The sequence below is a fragment of the Corvus cornix genome, chromosome 2 (assembly GCF_000738735.6).
Source record: "Corvus cornix cornix isolate S_Up_H32 chromosome 2, ASM73873v5, whole genome shotgun sequence".
Classification (NCBI taxonomy): Eukaryota; Metazoa; Chordata; class Aves; order Passeriformes; family Corvidae; genus Corvus; species Corvus cornix.
This window is the reverse complement of record NC_046333.1, coordinates 23,826,073-23,844,226: the sequence shown is the minus strand read 5'-3', so window position 1 is coordinate 23,844,226 and position 18,154 is coordinate 23,826,073. Positions and strand designations below refer to the sequence as shown.

Sequence of the window (18,154 nt, the reverse complement as noted above, 5' to 3'; positions counted from 1 at the left end):
GGACTTCTGCATTTGTAAAAGGCTTAGAAACACGACAAAGACATTCCTTGAGATATCTTACTGGAAATGCAATATGTAGGCAACAGAAAAATTTGATTCTTCTGTGGATGTTGTTTGTCTAAAGAAAAGAAGAAAAGCAGTGGTAGTGCAGAGTTTAGCTGAAAATGGGACAAACTGTTAAAGATCTTTAATTGTTTCCTACAACTTCCACTGCAGTTGCACATATAAAACCTTTTAATGGAGGTTTTCCAAGTGGAACAGAAATAATGGCCTGGAATACACAAGGATTGGGGTAAGGGACGTATGTCAGGTTGGTTGTTAACTAGACAACTCAGATTCTGGAGAGACTGGAAGAAGACAAAAGTATCTGAAAATGGCTCAAGCATATTTTTTTGGAAACTGCAGAGATCAGTTCTACATTTCTGACTGATTTCAACACCTTGTTTGGAAGATAAAAGTGTGCCCTGAAGAGCTGCAGATACTAAACCCTGCATGAGATTCTGTGCAAGGGCTTTTCTAAGTAATTTATGCAGAAGAATGAGGGTTAGATATTTGATCCTTTGTGAACCTGGAAAGACAAGTTATAACAGAGTTCAAAGAGAATTTGGTGTTTATAATTATTAGGATGTATAGGAGGTCAAAGATGTATAACTTTCCTATTGTTGCCTTTGATGTCTTTGGTCTTTCTCAGTCTTCCACTGCTAGAAATCTCAGTTTTCCCCTTGTCCAGCTCATTCTCACAAGTCAGCCATGAAAATATATAGAGAAAGAAGCTGGAGAAAACTATCAGTATTAGAATATGCAATAAAAGGAGAACAGCAGTGGAAGTACCACTGGAGAGGAGCAGGATACATGAAGAAAGGGAAGTAGGGAACTTGATGTCTAAGAAGGCTGAAAGGATTCTGAGTGGTAAGATATGTAATAACATGTAAAGGATTGCATGGAAAGGGTTGTGTTGTCCTCAAAACCAGAGGATTAGATTTGTTGGAGAAAACAGGACTGGTTAAGGTGATTTGGCATCTGTGGACCAAAAGTTTCCATTGCACTTTTGATGCCGACAAAGCTTTTGCAGATGCAACTTAATACAGTAAAACCCAATTTTCAGCAGCTTAGCAATGCAAAGCAGTGTAAGCCACAAAACTGGGTACACTCATAATATTGTATAAAATTAATGGTGCAGTTTCCTTTTAGGGGTGCATAGATTAAGTAAACACACTGGAATTGGAGGCAATTACAATTTCTTAATACTAATGCACACGATCCAGACTGCTGACCTTCTACATGGATGTGACTCTCTCCCTGACAGAGAATTTTCAGTTTTAATCGTGAGTGCAGGACAGGTAATCCTTTGCTGACAGCACAGGAAAAACCAATGAAAAACAATCTTCTGCTTGTGTGATAGTTGTAGAAACGTGACTTACCAACTCGTAGGACAAAGTCATTATAAGACTGATAGTTGATTTCATCAAGAACGTCAAACATCTCTATTGCAAAATCTGCCAGTGTACTCAGATGGGAATAAATTGATTTTTTAGCCTAGAAACAAAATAGTGTTCCACATTAGATTTGTAGGTACTGAGATGCAGGTTAAATACCAAAGTGAAAAATAATGAGAAGCTCAGATGGCTTAGGAAAAGAATCTAACCAATTTTTCTGTTTGTGAAAGGAAACTTTTCACAGTAGCTACAACATATGCATTCTTTTTTCTGCTATTTTTTTCTTCTCTCTCTCCCTTTTTATTTCTGGGAATAATGGAATGCAAAGTTCCCATGGTAAAGTGGTTCTGTTGCTAGAGAGCTGCAGATGTTTGTTTTGAGTGTGGCAGGGAATATAACCTGCTTTCTTACAAAACTAATTTGCCTGAGGATTAATAATAACTATAGTTTCTGCCCTCTTCTCCCTTTGGGGCTTTGCTAGCTCCCAGCTCCCATGGGGTGCATGCTGTTCCCATTGACAAAATTCCTGTAAGGTTTAATCCTGCGAGATGCAGAACACCCCTATGTTCTTCCTTTCCAGGAAATTTGAAGGGAGTTGTTATCAAATGTACCTAAATCAACCAAAGCAAAAAGCCCCAAAGAGATCAAATGAAATGGTGAAGTATTAACTTGCAAATAAAACCCCAAACATGAGAAAATAATTTTTACAATTTCAGTCTAATTAAACTGTGCAACTAATTTTCAGAGGATATTGTGGATTCCAAAACTTAGCAAGATTCTAACATAATTCTCAAGATCATGAAAGAAATATTTGCTACAAAGTAGTAAAAACCTAAGGAGCATATTATTAGAAAGTGGAAAAGTGAGGTATGCATATTTGTTCTGTAACTCATGCCCTCCCTCCAGGATCTAACTTTGGTGAGTTAAAGACAGGTTACTAGAATAAACCTTTGACTCAACTCAGTATGACTGCTCTTATCTTCTGCTCTTATTCGAATAAGAAATATGAATTTTTGAACGAATTTGCAAAGTGAAAGTGGGCTAAAGGTAGGATATGGTGAAAGAAATGCAGGGTCAGTGGCAGCTTCAGTAGGGTGTTACACAACAGGACTATGCAAGCTGGCATGAGATGAAAGCTTGCTGAGTTTTTGCCATGATAGAGAGATTTTATAAATTCAGTGCTTAACAGTGGCTGAAAAAGCTGAGAAACAGGATGCTATTCACTTTATTCACCTCAGTTTGAAATGGTTGCTTCATGTGGCTAGGAAATTTACAAAATTTATGAAAGTCATCCTTGTGTCAGTCCCAATTTTTGGGAAAGATATTTTATTTACCTGCCTGAATATCTGGCATTCTGCTTCTTGCAATGTGAACTAGCTAGCTCTACTCTTTTCCAGAATCACCAAAACAAAGCTTAAAGAGCTGATGGATACATTTCCAACAGAGAAGGAAAAAATATTCAATTTCTGGAGCAGGGAGGGAGTAGTGCATAGTTTTATTTGATTTCTAATCTTCTTTATGTTTCCTATCTTCCATTTCTTTGCTGTCTGACAAATGCTCTGTTTTCCTGCAATGCCCTTCAGGGTTGGTGGGGAAAGGACTGGTGACAATTACTGAGTGCGCTGCAGGTGACAGATGCGTCTCAATAGGATCAGGGCAAACTCTTTTGAACCTCCACTGAAGAACACCACAAAGTTAGGACCCTGGTGAAGTCAGGATCCTGGTGAAATACAGACCAAATGAATTTAAATTGTGCAAAAGATCTACAAGAGCTTGGTTTGTGTGCTGCCCTGCTGATATAACTGGCAAGCAATTATTTATTTAAACATTGGAGTCGTTACTGGAAAGACTGCCAAGAGCATCACAGCAAAGTCACTGTGATAGAGGCAATGTGCATTTACTGTAGTCACTGGATGAAGTCAAGGTGCAGAAGCAAGAGTCCAGTAAAATATGGGATTTAAATATTTAACTTCCTCAGGGTACTGGCCTCTTAAGTGTATAAATATCCTCAGTTAAGAGCCCAATTAACCCCATCCACTGCTTTCTGTTCATGTCCAAATCCTAGTATGAAATTAGTGATTCACAATCAGAGGCTGTACCAGACTTCCTGTTGAAGCTGGGAGACTCCTGGCAGATGGCAGACCAGAGGCACTTGAGTGTCTTATGGCTCCCATGGACACATACGACTCCATAGGACAGCCCAGGGACTGTGTGAAGCTGGCAGTGAGTGTCTGTGCATGACAGGCCAGCCAAGATTATCAGACTTCTAGTATACAGGTGTATGCTGAAGAACTATTGGAAATTGGCAAGAGGGTGTGACTAATTTCTGTTCATTTGCATTGCATGAACAGTAGGGAGAGATCACTACCAGAAGAGGAGAAGAGCTGAAACCCTAAGTTAAAGTAAAAATTATTGTCTGTTTCATACAAGATCTTTCTTTCTGGAATACAGAATTTCAAATAAATTCTGCATGTACAGAAAAGATCAAAATTTGCCCCAATATTTAAATGGAAGACAGAGTACTGTACAAGATCTTCTGCAGTGATTTAAAATGCATCACTATCATAAGCTCAGAATAGTATCTTCAGTACTGGACTAACTCAGCTGACCCTTCACTCAACAACTATGAAATACAAGAGACAAACATGTTTAGGTTTAGGAACATATGCTGCCAAAGTTACCCAATAACACACTTGTTTTGAGGATTATAGTTCAAAGAGCATTTATAGCAGACACAAACGTATGTCATTGCCTGTTTGCCTCAGATCACACACTGAAAAAATTCGAAAGATCAATGTTTTTCGCCTGTCCCAGAACCCATGAGTCAAACATTTCAGGATAAACAGATTTTTAAAAATACCTTTTTTTTTTAATGCATAGATTTCTAGGAGGGATACAAAGGAAGGCATCAGCTGGAAACACTTTGCAGACCAGAAGGTTAGTGACATGACATAGTCCAACATGATTCTAACTGTTGATTTCAATGTGGTCTTGTTTTTTATTTACTTAATAGGGAAAATTGTTGCTAAAGAGTCCACAGGGCATCTTCTGGCATTTTTTGCTTTTGCCTTCTAATTTTGTTTTATTTTGCAATGCTAAATCATATGCACCAATGTATTCAACATATGTCTATGACATATGTTCATACATATCAGAACAAGGGAGCGCTGTCTGGAAACTCTGGGCAGATGAGGTGAATGGATTGCTTTAACTTTCATGCTATTCTTATACTATTAATTTTATAAAATTTTCATTATTTAGTTTTATTAGTGTAATTACTAACGTACATAGTACTCTGTACACAATACATTTAATATAATGCCCACAGGGTTTTCTGACTTTCCAGATACTGCTTGGAAATCTAGGAAATCTCTGTTCCAAGACAGTAACTTAAGGTAAGAATAACACTCAAGGGTAGTAATGAGGATACAGAAGAACTGTGCCCCAGAGTTAGTGGGTTTGAAATGACTTTGACTTTTTTAAATTGCTGAGTAATTAAAGCGGTAAATAGGATGCTAACAGTAGAGACAAAGAAGAGCTGATTTGGAGGGACCAGGTCCAGTGCAGCATTGTACCTAGCACAAAGTTCCTGTCCATGTTGGGGGTTGGGAGATTATGTTTATTTTAGTTGTAGGTTACATCTAGATTTCAATACTAAAAATATATGTGTAAAAGTTGCATTTTAATATTCTTCTGCTAGTTTTGCAGTAATTCATTACACCTAGAGTCTCCCTTTCCCTGCATCTTACAAGGCCATCTAAGAACGAGGTTTTACCACTACCACTCTGATTTAGAGGCTTTTATACACCAATTTGCAAGAAATTCAAAGCTGCAGACAATGAAATCACAAGTGGAGCCACATAAGCAAGTGTGGCAGTTTTCCTTTTCAGGCTTCAACTGTTCTTTGAATTTCAGATTCAAAATGTTGTAAAGAAGTTATCAATAATCACACAGAATTAGTTGTGTTTCTGATGTTCCTCTGGAAATTGAAGGAAAATGGTTCCTTCACGTAAGACTGTTGTGTAAAATCTTCTCACCTTAGTTCCTGAAGTAGGTACAAGTCCCACAGCTGCCATATATGTACTTCCAATTGTCTTGATCTTTTCAATGTCCTTATAATATTCTTTGTCCATAAGCTTTGTTTAAAACATAAAACTGTTAAATATTACATAATATTTTAGACAAGCAACCATAGTTATCAGACAATATGTGCAAGTTCATTAAACCATATTATATTTGTTGAGTTGAGGCTTGCCCACTTTGAGGTCATTGAAAAAACGGCCATTAACTTCCATTTTGATGCTCTTCCTATATTAGAGAAATTTTAGGTCAGAGTCATGTGCCTAAAAATACAAATTTGGCACTTTGGAGAAGCCCAGTGGATACCAACTATGATTAACTAGGAAGTTCACAGTACTGTTTTATTAAACAGTTCAAGATACAATGATTTACTACAGATAATCTCATTGATAGTTATTTGGTAGAACTGATATGGTCAAAAGACAAAGTGTTTAGACCTTACCTCATCAAAATCAGCAATAATTTCATTTAACAGGCGTAAACATTCCACTCCCATATTATTGCCATCCAGTTCGATGTAGAAATCATTGAAATTTGGGATGGAAGCAAACATCACTCCAACTTGTGAATATGACTGGTAATAGAGGTCCTGTAGTTCATAAGCAGATATAATTTTTATTTTAGAAGATTAATCTAAACTAAACATCATTATTGCAGTACTTATTCTACTGCTAAGCAATAGCTAGGACAAAGGCCATCAGTTTTTCTAGAGAGAAAACCAGACTTCTTAAAATAATGTTGAAGGAGGTCTTCACTCAAGGCCACAATAGAAAATTAACACCTAAGGTATTAAACCCATTTAAAACAACTTAGGGTTTTTTTCTGTTTAGATATAGAAGCAGCGACCCAAAATTTGGAGAGAGTCTTAACAGTTATAGAACTTCTATTGTATGAGAAAAGTAATTTTCTCAATTTTGTTTTATAAGCAAAATAGGAGATGGACCAATTTTATCCTGCGGTACAAAACTGGCCTCACTCATTCAAGTCTTTCCATGTATTGTGGAATCCTATATAATAGGATGATGTTCTGTATGGTAAGGTTTCTGCTTAAAACTTTGTAAGGCTCAAAGAAAGCAAAATCACTCAGCTGTGGTTCTAATACTTTGACCCACACTCTCAAGAGCCATATCATGGACATCATGGCTACTCCAGTGCTGAAGGTTTTCAGATGACCAGAAGGACTCTCGTAAGGCCTTCCTGAACCAATTTATTTAGTCACTGCAGCCTTTTATTTTAATCTGTGTCTTCCCTGAGTATGTACAATTCTGTGTTTTTAAACAGATGGTTTTGGTAATGGTAGCATACTTTCCAGAACTAGAGTGCCTAATACAGAAGTGTCTAGCAGTTCATACACTTCACCATTCAGAACCAAACTGAGCTCAAGCAATACTGTGATAAATCCCAATATCCTACATTGATTGGAAAATGAAAAAAAAAAGTGATTTACATGGAGGTACTTGGCTATATTGATGTTGAATGACAACCTTCCCTTATCCTGAATTTTATTAAAACTCTTCAGAGAAGGAGGACCATGCAGGAAAAGAAATAATCTCAAAGTAATTCTTGAACAGAAGTTTTTACAAAGCTACTATTTTTACATGGGTAAAGTTTTTTCCAAGCCTTTCTTGAAGACATACAGGTGGAAGGTGGCCCAAGCAACACAGGGACACATCCATATGGCATGTATTTAAATTTTATCTGGGTTTACCATATTTCTTGGATTAGACATAAGAAAGTGCTGTGCAACATGGGCCGGCAACAGGTTGAAAAGAATTCTTTTATTATCCAGCTTGACTCTCTCCATATCATCTCTCTCTTCTTCTGCCTGTTGGGATAGAGGAAAAGAAAAACCTTTCCAAAAAGCAAAAAACTAGCTGAGCATATCAAATAGGTTCTATTAATTCATCCATACCTTCTATTAATTCATCCTTTGGGATTAAATGAACAAATATAGAGTACAAATGTAGAATGAGAGCAGTTCTCCTGTACCATGCTTCTACATTAGGCAAAATCCCTTTAAGTCCTTAGTAATTCAAGCAAAAGTCTCTCAGCTGTTTTCATGGTTTGATAGCTAAGTGTATTGGTATCTTCTGTAGTTCTCTGTTCTTTTAAATAGATGGTCAATATGTTTACAGAGTAAGCCAGAATAATCCCATTTAAGTCACATTGGCCTTGGAGGCCAATTACTTCCCATGTAGTTCAACGCAGTGGCAGCAGTATAAGATTCAGCTTTCAAACAAGAGAAGCCAGTGAGAATCACCAGTGCTTAAAGCAAACCTTTAAAACTTCCAGTAAATTGAAACAAATCTGGTAAGACAATAATTTCAACAGATAAAAAGATTTTAAAATTGAGCATCCTTAAGAATGAACTACAATTTTTAAAAAGTGATATAAAGATAGTTAACATTTCTAGAGATTGTTTTAATTATGCTGGTGTTTGTCATGAAAACATATATAGTTCCTTCGCAACAGAAATTCTGTTACTCATGTGAATGACAGCATTCAGAAAGAGTGCTTAGGAGTTAACACATCTTAGGTCCCTAACCCAAGATACTGGCATCTTATTACAAGTGCTTGACTCACAGGACTTACTGCAAGTCATACAATAGGAAACTATTTTAAAAATCAGACCTCTTATTTGAAAAATATTGAATATCTAGGAATTGCGTTTGGGACTCCTAGGTTTGCATATTCCAGCCTAGTCCTTCACAGATTCATCTGCAAAATTACTTCTCTGGAATTTGCTCCTTGTTCTTAGAGCGACTTCTGGCCTTGCACCGATTTCAGTTAGAAAACGCTTGAGCAGTGTCATATAATTCATCTCACAGAAATCTCAGCTTATTCTTTGTTCCTCAATCACACTCACAAATCTTCTGCTGTGATCCCAATGTGATTTTGTTTATCTAATTACAGTCAGTAGAAGACCAGAAGGCCAAATTGTCAGGCATTGCTGAGAAAACAAAAGCACATAAACCATTGATGAACCTGTTCTAATCTTTGTTGGTGTCCCATTTATATCTGGAATTTGGTGTCCTGATCTACTACAAAGTCCACATAATTTCTCAGTATCCATTCCTATGGAAGTAGGAGAAAACCAGTCACCTCTTGCCTTTGTATAGTCTAACAATATTATTTCATGTGATTTTTTTTTCAGGAAGCTAAGTTTTATTTTCCATGACAAAACTTAGGAAACAACCTTTCTATTCAAATTACACAGTCTGCTTTGCCCTGCAGTTTATTCTGTATTTTTAAATTTCTTTACAAGTAGAAAGAATTCTGAAAGAGAACTGATTTTATAAACTTAAATTCTTCAGGAATTGTTGTCTTTTTAAATAAATTCTCAGCTCCTAATCTAATTTGTATAATAAGAAAGAGAACTTGTTCCAGAGGGAAATATCAGTAAACTTTAAACAGCAATTAAGTTGCAAGAAATACACCTGAAGCTTTTATTCTAAGCATCTATTTTCTGTTTGTGAGCTGTTTTCTTGACACTTCTTTCACTGTTTAAATTTCATATGCTATTTTCTTAAAATATCCTTCGCCTATTTTGGTGGTATGTTTTACTTACAAGAAAACTTACTGTTTTCTATAAACATGTGAAATGGCCTCTGGCATTTAGTTTTACTGTTGGAATTTAAATGTTTTAATAGGAAAAACAAAAGGTTCTTCAGCTGAAAATCCAAACCAATCTTGCAACTCCATTTTACCTCCCACTAGAATATGGGAAAATTTATTCTGACAACAGCAAAGAGATTTGTTGACTGAATTGATGATCTTAATAAAATATCCATTCGGGGCTTCCTTATCCATTCCTCTATTTTTTCAACAAGAAATTTTGTTGTTATTTTCTTCCTAGGAATATTAGGGTTCTCAGTTAACCTACCAATACAATATGGGGCAGAATACCATCGTAAAGAACAAAACTCTTTTGAGTCAGGTTGTGAAGATTTCTGGACTAATCAAGGGAATCAAGTAGGGGTAGGTAAGTGGAGTAATCAGTTTGATACACTGTATGAGTAGTGATGTTGATCAATCACTGGCAGCGGCTGTTCATTTCTGATCTGGAAATATGTGATCAAATTCCTCTGCCTTGCCCAGTTGTGGCCCAAAGTGTTCATTTTGGAAGAAATGATTGAAAAGATTCTTCAGTACATCCATCATTATGTATGAATCACAACAAAGGTTTCAGAGCATGGAACACCCATGACTAAGAAGTAGAGAACTAGGCTCTTGAGTGAAGAGCTAATGGCTTAAATCAAACTATCAGAGTCATGTCTGAAGTGGTGGCAAAATCATATATAAGAGCAGGGAAAGGCACTAATGATGTCACCATTGCTAATGATAGAATGCTACATGTTTAATACACCTAACAAGTGTCTCTTCCCTTTTTGGATACAAAACTGTTAACTACAATTTTGACTCTGAGAGGGTTCAGTTGCTAAAAATGAAATTGTGGGGAAAAGATTTGAAGTAAAATTAAAGATAACAGTATAATATAGGGGGAAGTATGGTTGCTACTCCCTGGATGGAACACAGTCAGCACACCCAACTTTCCACACATGGTATTATCTAGGGGGACTAAATGGAGAGTGGAGTGGAGTCGAGCAGAGGGGACCGGAGCAGAGCAGAGTGGAGTGGAGCGGAGTGGAGCGGAGTGGAGTGGAGACACTGCAACCAGGCTCTGCTGAAACCCAACTTTCCACACATGGTATTATCTAGGGGGGACTAAACGGAGAGTGGAGTGGAGTCGAGCAGAGGGAGCGGAGCGGAGCGGAGCGGAGTGGAGTGGAGACACTGCAACCAGGCTCTGCTGAAACCCTTGCAGAGGACAGTGCTCGGCAGTACTTTTTAGCTGGTAAGCCACACAGCAGCTGGAAGCCAAGGGAGATAAAGGAAGATGTCCTGCTGTTGAATCAGCAACCATGGCAAAATTACCCTCTTTGGATTGACATATATCCCCATCCCAAGGTTATCTCACATACTACATGTTACCTGCCTCCAAGGCATGACCACCCCCCACTGAGTAAGATGCATGACTAATGTCACTCAGGCTTTGCATAAACATTGTATTGGGTTGACCCTGAGTTGATGGACAGTATTTAAGACCAATTACGCTTCTCACAATTTACATATTTAAACCTCACAGAAAGGCGGGACTTCCCCTTTTGTCGGAGCTCGCTTGCTGGGAGGTGGGGGGGCTCCGAGCCTCCCGGCCCCGCCGGGCCGGGCCGGGGCCACTGCCCCTTTCCCCCTTTCCCAACGCTGCGGCACGGACCCTGGATCACTGCGGGGGGACTGTCCCAGAGCCGCAGGCAGCTAAAACCAGCCATGGACTGCCACAGCTAATACCAGCCATGGACTGCCACAGCTAAACCCATCCAGCGCGGCTCCTGGGGACAGGCGGGTCCCTCTCCTCTCCATGCGGAGCCGGCGGAGTCAACGGGAGCCGGCAGAGCCTCCTGTCTGCAGCCAGCACACGTCGTGCTGAACTGAAGAGGACACCATGCAGCCAGCAGCACAGAGGGAGCGAGGCTTTCCCCACTGTAAAGCCTGAACAAGAACACCCTTCAACATGGCGGCTTCAGAGTCAGAGAGAAAGAGAAGTGAGTCACGTGGGACGGAGCTGAGCATGGCGACGGGAGAAAAGAGGGCGGTGCCGCGACTCTGGCGCGTAGCTTAAAAACCTCTTTGCATGCCGTGGTAAGAAACTGTAATACCACAAACTGTTTGTCTCTTTAATCCATTTGAAGAACATGGGGGGATGGAGTATCTTCGTGTGCCTGTGAAGATTGTGAAGAGTGCCTATGCCAGGCTATATAGAAGTAGTAAGAGGCTGTTAAGAGACTTGTGGCGAAGAAAAGCCTTTGTGTGCAGGCCAAAATAACTTATCCTTAAAAAAAATGAATAACCCCATGTGATGGCCCATGTTTTGTAGTGTGAAGGAACTGTGAGATTTTTCATGGGAGAGATGTTCTACACACAGCAGATTGTTTGTTTCCGGGCGGGTCTGCTGTTAGTCGCAGTTTGGGAACCACGTGCAACTGAAGGAAAACCCTTTTTTCCTTAAGCATAAGAGAGAGACTTTTCAAGAACTGGAACACTGACTAACATCCCATGTTCTGTTATCCTTTGTGCGAGTTGGGTAAAAGGAGAGAAGTGCTGGGGGGGGGGAGATTTGCTTTAATTTTGTTTTGTTATTTTCTCTTTACTTTTACTTCTATTAGTAATAAAACTCTTTTCATTGTACTGCAACTGTTTAAGGTTTGTGCCTGCTTTGCTTTTCTCCTAATTCTTATCTCACAGAAGGAAAATAAGTAAGTAATGAATATTTTGAACCAAAACCACTACATTTAATTGGTGTTTCCGCCCGGTTATCAAACTCAACCCGCTACAAACATAAAGAAGAGTTAAGAAAGGGAAGAAGACTCCATCATATCTTCTGGGATTAGTTGGCAGGCTGAACCTCTCTTCTCCCCCATATGGACACCTATGGGGTAAGAATTGTACTCTATCCATGCTGACTGATTTCCTCGAGCTAGCTTTCACTGGGGGTTAGAGCTTGTCTGCATATTGCTTTGAATACATTTTTGCAGTCAGATACTATTACCAGCAATCCTAAAACCTTAACTTCTCACCATTTTTTTTAATTAATAAAGAGTGTTAACTACAAACTGGTAATGTAGGTTCTTCAAGGCAGCTAGCAGTCAATGGCAGTGGGTAAAGGTGTGGAGACCCAGCAGGAGGTCTCTCTTTTGGCATGTGACCCTGAGCAAATCAGCTGAACTGCACTCTGATCTAGCAGACGACTCCTTGAAGGGTCCCCATAGCAGGCAGTGCTGGAAGACTGCTTGAGCACAAGGGTCTCAGCTTTCCTGGGGCACGGTCAGACTAATCAAACACTAAGCGTTTGAGAAAATCTTCATTTTCACATGAAAAAACCCCTAACATCATGGAAAGCCCTTGAATAATACCATGGTGGATAATGGCAGCAAACCTAAAATAGGGGCGAATTATGTAAACAGCAGAACAAGGGGAGTGCTCTTACTTTTTTGTCCCCTGACCTATTTGAGGTCAAGCACCTCCTAGCTAACAGAGAGAGAGAGAGGAGTGCACTATCTCCGTGTGTTCTGGGAGAAATTAGCCCTGACAATACCCATGTGGGCCAATGCAGTGCCCTGAAAACTAAGCTGTGTTAGCTCTGCCTGACCTAGCCACAGAACTAGAAACAGAACATTCATGGAATTAGCACAGCATTCCTTCTGCATTACTTTCTCATGCTGAAAAGCAAAGGCATATTATCTTAGAACACACACTGGTCAATACTGCTGTATTGTTGCTGGTACCCTAGACAGAGTCTCTGCATGGACTGCCCTTAACCCATCCACAGATCATGCCTAACATCCTGCTTTATTATTGAAGTGATCCATTAGGAATATGAACTGAAGTGTACCTCATCTGCTACTACTGCAAGGAGCTTGCGTATCTATCCTCTTGTCTTGCACTGCCTAAGACAGCTCTCATTTATTCAATTCCTCAGAAGCTGCTTGGGGAAAGAGCAAAAATGTCATTGCATCTCTCACAAGGGAAGATAAAGGAGTGAAGGTGAGGTAAAAAAAGACTTAGTCATGTCCAACAAACTAAAACTATCCCATCACACAGATAATATGGGAGGGAAGTAAGCCAATCACTGGTATTTTCTGTACCTTTTTCCAGCTTCCTGCTTTCTGCCCTTCAGGGAAGTGTAATGAAAACTGTCCTTCCTCCTTGTGACTCATGACCTTCTAGTGCTCTTTGAGCAGCTGAGATTAAAGGATGCATAGGCATCATTCTTTCTCAGGAAAAACAGACACTGGGAAGGGAGAAGGAGTACTTGGGGCTGAAAGATTAAAATTGCACAGATCACAGGTATTTACATTTCTGGTGGGAATATTATCCAAACAGCTAAATGGCATTTAAACCTTAATCTATTTGCCCCTATTGCCATTGGCTAATTAAGGAAAGCTGCCAGCATATTTATGCAATAGCTACTAGCTCAAAAAACAAGGCAGATTATTGTGAAAATAAACAAGAAAGAAAATGCACCAACATAATTTTTCACATTCTGCTGTTTGTTTATACCTGTTTGGTATTTGTCACAGCTAGGTCATTTTGTGGAACCCAACTGTACTTGTAGAGCTGCAGTATTTAAAAGCAGGCTTTATTTTTGCACTGGACATGGTGGCAAAATTTAAAATGGTTTTGGTACTATGACTTTTTATATCAATCTAATTAACATCTACTGCATTTTACATAGTTATACATGATCCCACAGTTTTTACAATGCTGATAAGTGATTACCCATCCTCTATCTGGAAAGTGGTCTGAACAGTTGTATCACCTGACAGTTTAATAAACCTAAAAATACTGTAGAAAAGTCACCGACTAAATAGATACCACATGAAAATACCGTTTCAAGATTCAGTTAAAAAGAAGCTAGGCGCCAGCGCCATGGAAATCTCATTTTGTTTACCTGAAGATGGCACTACATCCACAGGGAACAAACCCATCACACTGCTTTTGTAGAGCCAGATTTTTGAGGGGAAGTGCGAAGACACCTGGCAAGTCTTGCCTGCAGACTGTAAAACTGATACTTCTTACAAGTGTAACGGACTAGAAGAGACAGCAGAATGATATTCTAGTACTCCCTAAATGCATCAATCAAATGCATCAAATGAAGTCATATCATTTTATTATTCTTGTTTTCCTCCTGTGACAAATCCTGGGTGAGGGAGCAACCACATTTTTTGGCAGCTTTAGGATCTTCATGAATTTATTACTTGTATTTATTTGTCCATTCATTTTTTTCTCTCCCAGTTTTATTAAATAATTTGCATGATCAAAAGTGATTACCAGTCACAAATAAGTAAAATGCTCCTATATTTGCTATTCATAGTTATTGTCATATGAGGCACACAGTTACTCAACAATGTTATGCAGAAAACAAAATTCTCCTCCAAATGCCTATTAAAAATATCAAGAAAACAACCAACAGACGTTTTCTGAAAATACTGTGATATTCAGAAAGGTTAAATCTGGCACAGAAATATACCCTAGCAAATCAACAAGAGCCTATAACACCACTAACGTGTGAACAGTAAGTACAAATATAAGTGTTTTAACAACATATCATCCATAGAAAATGTATTCTTTCCACATGATGTACATAAATTCTAGTGTATTATCACTGTTCTGGTTATGCAACCTCGATGAGTGGAAATTAGATTAACTTATCTTGAAACTGTGTGTTTATTCTAAGTCAGTTTTTCTTGTTTGAAACTGCTCTTCAAAGAACTTTTTTTCCCTGATGGGGCGGAAAAAATGTGTGGAAGTATGTTTTCCTCAGACCTTAGCATAGACCACTGAGTATGTATCTATGTATTCCTACTGATTAATTTCAGGATACTTTCACTGTTTAAAATATAATTTAGTAGTACTAGACTGTTGTTCATGATGAAATAAAAGAAATTATCTATGAAATCCTTTTTATTGCAGCCTATGCCACAAACGCTTTTATTCATCTGAGAACATTTTTACAGGATTAGCCCAACAAAGAATGTTACTAAAAGTATGCAAAGTGCTTGAAGCTTCCAGAATAGCCCTTGAGTCTGAAATTCCCCCAGATATAAGCCAGCAATTAAAAAGCCTCCTAAAATGACATGCTGAACCATGCTGGAGTATCTTCACACAGTAGGGGCTGGCTACTGGGAGATGTGAATCTAGCTTTAGCATTTGGTTCATGCAATTCAATGTTTGCACAAAGAATCAGCACACTCCCTTTGCAAACCAGAAAATCTCCATAGGCCCTGAGCACTAAGTTGACGGACTTTCTAAAACTTCTGTTACCAGAATTATAACCAAGTTAAGCCAATATGGTTTAATGGTAAGTAGTATTATGGCTTTAGAGAAACATGACCAATACTGCTTTTAGCCTTATAGAAGGCTCCTGCAGTCCAGCAGCTAGAGAAAACCAGCTCTTACTTGTCTCCTCTTAAAGGCTGTTAAACAATTAATAGCCTGCAGCTTGCTAACTATTCAAAGGCAGCGTTAACATATAGATATTTCCAACAAACCGTGTTCCCCAAGCCTTTAATACTCAGATTTTTACTGTGCTGTAGAACCTAGTAAGTTCAAAGACAATGTTTTGGGGGTTTTTTTGCTTATCCATTTGAATATATCAGTACAATAAGCACTTCTGTAACATCCATCATGGACAGTACTTCTGCATGTTACGTTAATTAGTCCTTGGAATCAATATCATTTACAACCAATACACAGAGTGGGAAGCAGAACAGCATTTCTTTCAACATGTTATCCACTATTACTTATTGCACAGGGAATAGATCTTCCACTTGGAATTGAGAAGATGAAATGTATATGCCCAGATAATCTAAGAGACCAAGAATAGTGTACTGATTTCAAAGAATGGTAGTTACGTTGATGTTATGTAAATTCTGAATTTTCTACCTAAACTGATTTTTTTCCTTTCTCATTATTATCATGCAAACTTCACACACAAGGTGGCACTACGTAAGTCTCTGATTTGCAACTAAAAAGATCTGAAAATGGCATTTGATCTTCTCAGATGAAAAGCACTTTTTGAGATGGTACCTGAAAATGCCACTGGACAATACTGAAATTTCATTTCATATCTCCCCTTATTGTTCCTTGGAGAAAGTGCACAATGGTTTTAATAATAGTGATAGACGACTAGGTATTTTTATATAACCTGTCTCCAAGAAAACAGAAAAGTTCATATTTCTTCCTTTACCACTGTCCAAGTCCAGTTCTGGTCTTTCATTAGACAAGCATCCCATACTCCTGTACTTAAGTTTTTTAAACTAATTAATTGTTAATTAAAAGCTAACTTAAAACTAAGCATCTTTAAGCAGTACTTGCATTAGGGATGCACAGTTTGCCATGGAAGTTGCAGTAGCTGGAATGATGATCAGGGCCTGGAATAACATACAGAAGGTTTTGTATTCATGGATCATATGGCACTCACATACTTCCACCGCGTGCCAGCCCACATAAAGTTAGTGACTATCCAGCGAGGCATGTGCAGCACCGAATTTCAAAATCAGGTGATTTTTTTTTTCCATCTGAAAATTGTATTTGGCACCATAGCAAACAGAAACTAGTATCACTTTATCCAAAACAAGCTTCTGAGGCTGACAGGCACAGCAGTTATGAATACTGCAGGTCATAGGACAAAAACTGAATTAAACGATCACACTCAGCTGAGCTGTACAGAGTTCATGGAAATTATAGAACAAGATAATCTTAAAGCATAAAAGAGGGGAACACAGTCTTGGACATCAAGTTAATCAAGAAATCCCAACGAAGCTTAACTGCTAGGTAGAAAAACTTCTCACGCAGAATATAATAGAGCTAAGTCATAACTGCTTTCTCCACTTTATGTAATACAGTGGATCCAGGGATGTGTTCCAGTCAACCAGTAACCCATGTGTTTCAGTCTTGATGTTATGTGTAAAAGCAAGCGCTACAATGATTTATATGGTCTTCTTCACAACACAGTTCACAGGATGCAGATGAGAACAGAATACGACCTCTGTCAACTACAGGAATGTAAGCTTTACTGTAACGAAAACTTCCAAATTCCACCAAACAAACTTACATATTCAACTTTCTCCTTCCCTTGGGGGCCGGTGTAAAACACCTTGGACGTGGGAATTAGACTGCTGAGAGGTGTGACAGGAGGTAGACATATCCTGATGCCCATGTTATGGCTAATATAATTTCTGTAGGTTTTTGCTGTGATTATGATAGTTAGGAATTAAATTTTCAAAAAAGGTCCCTGAACTTGGTATCTAAATAAATTTCTGATCTTCCTCTGAGAAAGAGTTCCATAGTTTCTTTGTATAATATAGGTTTAAATATTTCCTTTTATCAGTTTTATTTGCTTCTTTTCAGTTTAACTGAATATTTATTTACTTTCATCCCTTTTTGAATAATCAGATAAAAAAACCCCATGGAATTGATTTTTTTATCTCAAGTTTCTATTGTTAACAGTTTATTCCTAATGCACCTTAGATATAAATATATTATTTGATTAATGATATACTGGAACAACTGCAAAGAAACAAAAAAGTCACTTCTCCAGGAAAAAGATGAATTTTACAGGTCTGTGGAAAGAAAGCTCTAAAATAATCTTTCTCTGTGAACCCCAAAAGACATGAAAAAATTTGAGTGTCTGAGTCCAAGTAATTTGTTCTGTAATCTGAGTCCAACCAATTCAAAAAGTCAGACATCATTTTTTGTGCATGGATACTGTAAAGTCCTGTGATTTACCTGCACTGCCCAGAGGTAGTCCAGACGCAGTTTCAAGTCCACCTGTCTTGAATGCAGGGCCAAAGCACAAGAAAATAGCAAAATAGCTAGTATTGGTTCATAACCACGCATATAAAAGGAGCCGCCCCTTAAAAATAAGAAGAAAATAAATGGGTTTATTCCAGGTCTAATACCTAAGGCTGCACATTTTTAATATCAGATCTTTAGTTTAGAACACATGGGTACCTCCTAATCACTAGCTTTTTTTGAGGAGGCTCATCTGGGCAGAGAGATGGGTAGCAGTACATCTG

The 18,154-nt window shown here is 38.4% G+C and overlaps 1 protein-coding gene across 3 annotated transcripts in view; it reads right to left on the bottom strand.

Annotated features, from left to right (window-relative positions):
• Positions 1-18,154, bottom strand: part of ADCY1 (adenylate cyclase 1) — a 160,540-nt gene that overhangs the window by 12,051 nt on the left and 130,335 nt on the right. For 2 of the 3 annotated variants that reach the window (XM_039548547.1, XM_039548548.1), the window contains 5 exons: positions 17,865-17,991; positions 7,225-7,341; positions 5,959-6,105; positions 5,474-5,572; positions 1,422-1,536 (listed from right to left, as the gene is read on the bottom strand). In XM_039548547.1, coding sequence (XP_039404481.1) covers positions 1,422-1,536; positions 5,474-5,572; positions 5,959-6,105; positions 7,225-7,341; positions 17,865-17,991 — 605 coding nt within the window. Of the gene's footprint in view, positions 1-1,421; positions 1,537-5,473; positions 5,592-5,958; positions 6,106-7,224; positions 7,342-17,864; positions 17,992-18,154 lie in introns of those variants that run through there. The other variant, XM_039548550.1, reaches the window with a different exon arrangement.